Source organism: Rhinolophus hipposideros, assembly GCF_964194185.1.
Source record: "Rhinolophus hipposideros genome assembly, chromosome: 19".
In the NCBI taxonomy this organism is placed as follows: Eukaryota; Metazoa; Chordata; class Mammalia; order Chiroptera; family Rhinolophidae; genus Rhinolophus; species Rhinolophus hipposideros.
In genome coordinates, this window is record NC_138065.1 from 44,274,930 (window position 1) to 44,281,956 (window position 7,027).

A 7,027-nucleotide genomic window follows, 5' to 3' on the forward strand; every position below is an offset into this window, starting at 1 on the left:
TTGCAGGTGAAAAATGAACAAACACTAATCCTCATTTTACAAAGGAACACTTGACTTTTTTTCTTTTTAATAGCATGTTTTTCTTACAACAAAATAACATGTTCACTGTGGAAAAACATACAGATGATCAAAAGAAAATAAAAGTTGTCTGTAAATTTACAATGTAAATATTTTTACATGTTGATTTATTCTTTTCCTACGCACATAAAGAAACACATAAACTTGCAGAGTTTTGAGGGAACACCTAGCAAATGGACAAATATATAATTCTGAAGAAATGGAAAAGTTGTACTTTTTATAAATAGGATTATGTAGGATCTGCTAATTATGTAGTCTGTCCTGCTAGGAAATTAAAATAGTTTAGGAACTAGAGCCCACTCCTAGAACAAAATTTAAATAGTTCTGATGGCAAAAAATTGAACTGGACGTGAAATGCCAGAAGCAAAGGTCCTAAACTTTGCATTTGTTACTGGCTGATTCCGATAGTTCAAGGCAGAGCCTTCCCACTCAATTTCATAGTTTTAAATCGCCAAAAAAGAAATATGCACTATAACTCTTTATTTTTTTTTTTGAATTTTTAGTCAGTACAATAAATTTAGGAAATAGAAATAAGAACATTACACACTGGAAAAAAACAAAGCAAAATTATTTATAAATATTATCGTGGTCTATCTGGAAAACTTATGAGAAAGCTGTTAATAACAAACAAGTTCTATAAGGTGACCAGTTTCAAAACAATATTTTAAAAAATCAATTTCTTTCCTCATAAGCCATAAGCAGTTATAATCCCATTCTCAATAGCAAAAAAAGTGTCACACTACACAATCCCTAAGAATAAACTTATAAGAAATGTGCAAAACTCTAATGAAGAAAACTATATCTGCATCGAAGGACATAATACTGAATAAATAGAAAGCTGCATACATTATTGAATGAATACATTTAATGTAACGTGTGACGTCTTCACATTTTTTAAAATGTAATTCTCAGAGCAATCTTAACTGAAATTTCAGAGCTTACAAAAATAATTTTTCTAATTTAGAGAAAAGTCTGGAAAGAGAATTATGGGAGACTTGCCTTAAAAAACATTAAGATGAATTTAAAAGTACCAAAATTAAAACAGCGTAGGACTGGCACAGAAACTCACAAACCTCAAAATTATAATCCAACTAAAACTTGAACTCAAATGAATAATAGACCTAAAAACAAAAATCTTAAAACTTCTAGAAGAAAACACAGAACATATTGTGACTTTGGATTAAGCAAAGATCTATTTTATAGGCAACACTCAAAAGAAAAATATAAATAAATCAGATTTCATCAAAATTAAAGACTTCTCCACAAAAAGACAGATTAAGGAAATGAAGGAAGGGACAAGCATAGACCAGGAGAATATATCTGCAAAACATGTTTCTGATAAAGGACTTCTGTCCAGAATATATAAATAATTCTTCCAACTCAATACACAGACAACTCAATTTTTAAGAATGAGCAAAAGATGAATACACACTTCAAAGAAGATCTACAAATGGAAAATATGCTCATGAAAAGATGCCCAACATAATTCATCATCAGAGAAATTTTAATTAAAACCATATGAGATAACCACTACACACCCACTGAAATGGCTAATATTTTTTAAATTGACAATATCAAATGTTAACAAAGATGCAAAAGGAACTCTCATCCATAGCTCATGAGAAAGTAAAATCCTACAGCCACTCTGGAAAAGTTTGGCAATTTTTTACCAAGTTAAACATGCACTTAAGTGCATGACCTAGAAATCCTACTCCTAGGTATTTACCCAAGAGAAATGAAGTCCATCTTAATACAAGGTGTATGCAGATGTTCATAGCAGTTTTATTTATAACACTCCAAGCAGGAAAACTACCCAAATATCATCTAACAGGGAATGGATAACAAATTGAGGTACAGCGATATAGTGGAATGATATTCAATGATATTCAAGTAAAAAGAACAAACTACTGATACATGCAGGATAAATCTCAAAAGCATCATGCAAAGTTAAAGAAGCTAGACACAAAAGGCTAGATGTTATTTAATTCCATTTAAATGAGACTCCTCGAAAGTCAAAATTATAGTTCTAGAAAGCAGTGGTTGTCTGTGGCTGTAGTTGGGGAAAAAGATCGACTACAAAGTGGCATGAAGAAACTTTTGGGGGATGATATTTGAAATGTTCCGTTTCTTGACTTTGATGGTGATTACGTGACTAGATACATTTGTCAAAATTCAAACTGTTCATTTAAAATGGGTAATTTTTACTATATTATATTACTAAAGCTAATTTTTTAAAGTTACAGCAATAAGGTCCTTTTATATTTGGAGTTTAATTTCCATGTGCTTATTCTGATCTCAATTTAGGTTGTTATCTTGCTGACTTAACCAGGCCTTTGTTGGTTACATTCTAGCAGTTTTTATTCAAAGTCCTTCAGCATTATAGTCACAGAAAAAGACCAGGATTCTAGTGCTCAGGCCCAGACATTCAGGTGAAGATATTCATGAGTTAAGTTGTAAATATGCTTCAATAACTTTGGTAAGAAAGCTAGGCCTACAGATAAAAATTTGGGAGTCATCTGCAGAAACTAGTAGAAACCATGGAGTTGAGAAAATTGTACTCTTTTCTCACTGCCACCTCTCACTTCTTACTAATCCTCACGTCGATAGAAAATGCTTAAGTTAAATCTGAAATCAGTGAATGACTTGAATTTTAAAGGGTCAGCTCTTCCACCAGATCTAAGCAATAACCACTGAACTTAAACACCTTTTCATTGTATTTATAGCTCCAAACTCCAGTATCTCACCTGGTTTAACTTTTCAGTGTGATTCAGCCTTGAAGTCTCCACTACATTTAACTTAGAAGTCTTTTCCGTGTTTAATATTTGCTTCGGTGCTTCCATGTTTGTAGTGGGTTGTGAAAAGCGTGCCTTTGCTACCGGTGAGCCTGGTGGATATGACCCTTCTTGTTTCATTCTAAAACGCTGGGTAAAAAATTTTCCTTTTGTGAATAAAAGGAGAAAAAAGTTGTCACTAGAAATTTCTAGTTTATTTCCTGATGATTATACATAGCGACTACTGTGACCTAACTGCCCTCAACTTAGAACTAAAAATTAAGGAAAGTAACCTTACATTTTCAATATTAAGCCAATAAAATTTACATATAATGGAAGTGATTAGTCATCTACAGAAGAAATCCCAGAGGTCACAAGTGTGTTACTGAAAAAATTGGGACTATCTAAAACTCCACTAAAGGTCACCTGAATATAATGAGAGAGAGGCAGGATTCAATACGCAAAAATCTAAAAAGCTGTATCCTGTTTAGGAGACCAAAACGTCTCTAAGTAAGGAGTCTGTTTAGAATTACGCTTCTCAAACTGGAAAACCACCTAGCAATATGTGTGTGTAAGGGGGTAAGACGGGGGGGGCATGAAAAGTTATAGAAAAAAGGATATTATTCAGGAGTATAATTTTTTTTCTTCAAGATTTCAGGGAGGGAAATACCACTGGAAAGGTGTATTCTATTACACAACATGAAAGATGTATCACTTGACCGCACCCCTTTCTTTATCCTAAGATCAAGATCACCCAAAAAACCCCAATTATTTCCAAGATATCCTGATGATAGGAAGAAGGGGCCATGGATTGAAAACATGAAACTCTTGTAAGTTTAATAGCGTCAGTCTCCCTAAGTTTGAGCACCTGAAGAATACTGATCGCGTTGATGGTTAGAACCTGAACACTCAGTGTCCCCCCCTGGCTTTCCCTGACTAGAGCATGTAACCCCCCTGGCATATCCTCTTACAATTACATTACCCACCACTGTTTAAATACTGGTTTGTAAACTCATGACATTCTCATGGTTGACCTATATTAATCTAAATACAGATTTTGGAGAAAAGAAAAATCACTGAAATAGGCACAGAATCCCCAAAATTGGCTCAGTGGATAGCTTCTATGCTGTTGAGGGTCTAGAGAAACACTATACATACAAATGATCACACCGGTCTTCTGAATCTCTGGGAAGAACAGTGATTGGGGAGGAAAAGCACTGGATGAGCAGTAATACTGGTAAGAACTAGGTATCTAATCCTGGCTGTACCACTTTTCCAACCATGTGACTTTGGAAAAGTCATTTCACTTCCTGAGCTTCTGTATCCTTATCTATCAGACAAGAGTCACTCAGCCTTCTTGTCTACGGTATGGCAATGAGAACCCAAGGTAAAACGCTATACAAGTAAGGTGGTTATCATTACACTCCATAAATAACGCAGTGCCTGCTGTGGTATCAAAGATCAGTGATGGCAAAAATCAGATGGTAAATGCTACTAACCAGTATTATTTTTAAAACTTTTCATTTTTCATGTTATATCTTCTTTACATAAACACATAGAATTAATGCTCATTTACAGGGCTCTAGAGAGAGCTGATCTTGTTTTTATAACAGCTACTACTTACTGTGAGCTTACTAAATGCCAAGCACTTACAGACCTCATCTCATTTAATCCTCAAGCACAACTCCAAGAAGTATTATTATTTCCATTCTAGAGATGAGGAAAGTAATGCTCATCAGACACTTTAAGTAACTTGCCTGGAATCACTCAGCTAGTGAGTTATAGAGCAAGGATTCAACTTCAACAAATTGGTGGCGCGTAGCCTTTCCACGCCTCTACATGAGTCACAACTGCTCCAAAATTTGCTCATCCACAATACAGTTGCCAATGCTAACATGCTTACCTGCTGGCCATCCTCTCTGCTTTTCCTCTGATACTCTCTTCTTTAGCATCAACAAAGAACCTGCTCTGGTCTGCTCTACAGAAACGACATCTGAAGCAGCATTCAGCACTTCAAACATAGATAGGAACCCATACTGCATGTACTGGAATGAGCGTCCAAATCGCTTGGCAAATGCCTTTTCAAAATCAGAAAGGAGAACAGGAGATAACGCCAGGAGGTCCTTCAACTCACTCTTCACAACAGCTGGAAGAATAGGGGGCACCCTTCCTCGGTAAGGTACTCGCCGAACAGAGCTTGGCCCAGAGCAAACAATGGCCCTTCCTTTCTGCACAGAGTTTTGAACCTTATGGCTGCTCCTCTGTCTTGCAACTAAACTTGCTATTCCTTTGGTGTATTCATCTGGAATGGCTAAAGGGATGTAAAAAAAGAAATCATATTTAGGTGAAAACTGACCTCCTTCTTCATCCTTTGCACCTGTGGTTACATGGACTTTTTTTGTTGTTGTTTTTTTGTAACTCTCCAAGGAGCTGTGTATCTAGACAACATGGTAAATACAAACCAAACGCTTGGTTCTTTCATTTTTTGCATTTTGGACAACAGCTTACTAGCTCCTCTACCAGAGGATGAAGGTAGATAAAACCTAATATATTATCATTACTGCTAATGGATCCCTGAAAGGTTTGAAACTCTTGAGATAAACAACAAACATCCCTGCAATTTTTTTTTGTGCTTTGTGGAATTTAAAAAATTATTTTATAATTAAAAAGTCCCACTGTTACACTTCTCCCAACTTAAGGTACAATAACCGGAAATCACAAGCAAAATGCAGTGTTTGTGAATGCACATTTTCTGGGGAAAGGTTTCTTAGTTTTGCTAATGCTCTAACTTTGCCCACAACCTCAAAGGGACCTACGATTGCCCCCTCCCCTGCAAAAAATTAAAAACCCCTGCCTAACATGCAGGATGCTTGCTAAAACAAGTCTTTGATAAGTGATTCTTTTTACAGCCCTTCAAACCTTAACTTACCTTTTAGTATTACAGTGCCATCCCCACTGGGGCAGACCCTTACGACATCAGGCATGTCCGACATCAGCTCCATAGTGGAACGATACCCAAGGATCCGGAGTGGTAAGTGGTTGCCAACCATCAAAAGGTACTCCTTTTCCAACTGCTGTGGGGTCAAACCATCTTTGGCGGAAATGAGAAGTGACCTTATTTCCTTCCTCAGGCATTCCTGTATGCGCTCTTGTTCAGACATGGCCTCTACAGGATTTAAGGCAGAAAACACTGCTCGTGAGGACAAGCAAGCAAAAGCAAGATGGGGGACGGGGGGAGTTCAAAACGACCTATAGTGGAATATAAACAACTGAGACGGGAGTTGTCAAGGTGGTAAGGCAGAAGCCGTATTACAAGGGTCCTCTGAATCCCGGGTTTCGCAAAGCCTCCGCGCAATTCCAACTCGAAATCTCAACCTGTGTTGGTTAACTTCCGTGCGTCTCCAGAAATCACTGCCACTGGCTGTTGTGTGAGAAGTCCAAGTTCTAAAGCGTTAACCCGGGTGTACTTGGGGTCTTACTACTCGAGCTACTCAGAATGGACTCTGGAAACCAGGACCGGGAAAGAAGCAAACGCAACATGGTCTTCCCCCAGGCGCGGAGCCCGCTCCAGGTAAAGACGCTCGCCCCAGCATGCTTTCTCCAGCCTCCACCGGCAGACGGGAGGCTCCCCACTTCCTCCCACCGAAGTCCTCCTCGCTCACCCCCTCTCCACCTGGCCGGGATGCGACGTCCCTTTCCCCGCCCCCAACGTCTCACGGCCCCTGGCGGTGGGGGGAGCTGTCTTTCCACCTGCCCCGGGGACTGCCCGCGACCTGGGGTGACAGAGGCCAGCCAGCCCTGTGTGGCCGCCCCTCACCCGTCTCGCCCCGGCGCCCGCGCTGCCGTGGCGACCCTGTGGTGCCAAAGGCGCTCTCCCCAAGGGTGCAGCTGAGGACGAGCCAGTGGGGGGGGCGGCCCGCGCCTGCGCACCGGTGCCCCAGGGCCGACGGCCGGTGGCGTGCGCAACAGCGCCGCGTTCCAGCCAGAAGGCGCGCGGCCCTCGGGACCGTTGGGCCGGGCTGGCCGCTCGGGGGTCCGGTCTAGCTGGGGGCCTTGCAAGTTGCGGGGTCGCGGGGCCGGGCTCCCAGGCGCGTTGGCTGCCTTCTGGGATCGCCAGCGCGTACCTCCTTCGACGTGGGCGGAGCGCAGGGGGTGGGACTGCCGCGCGAGAACCTCTC

The 7,027-nt window shown here is 40.3% G+C and overlaps 1 protein-coding gene across 5 annotated transcripts in view; it reads right to left on the reverse strand.

Annotated features, from left to right (window-relative positions):
- Positions 1-6,772, reverse strand: part of TDRD5 (tudor domain containing 5) — a 67,553-nt gene extending 60,781 nt beyond the window's left edge. For 4 of the 5 annotated variants that reach the window (XM_081025871.1, XM_081025870.1, XM_081025869.1 and 1 more), the window contains exons 1-4: positions 6,667-6,772; positions 5,779-6,015; positions 4,753-5,160; positions 2,823-3,016 (exon numbers count right to left, since the gene is read on the reverse strand). In XM_081025871.1, the coding sequence (XP_080881997.1) occupies positions 2,823-3,016; positions 4,753-5,160; positions 5,779-6,010 (834 nt within the window). In that variant the 5' untranslated portion in view covers positions 6,011-6,015; positions 6,667-6,772. Of the gene's footprint in view, positions 1-2,822; positions 3,017-4,752; positions 5,161-5,778; positions 6,016-6,511; positions 6,612-6,666 lie in introns of those variants that run through there. The other variant, XM_081025868.1, reaches the window with a different exon arrangement.
- Between the last annotated feature and the right edge of the window lie 255 nt (positions 6,773-7,027).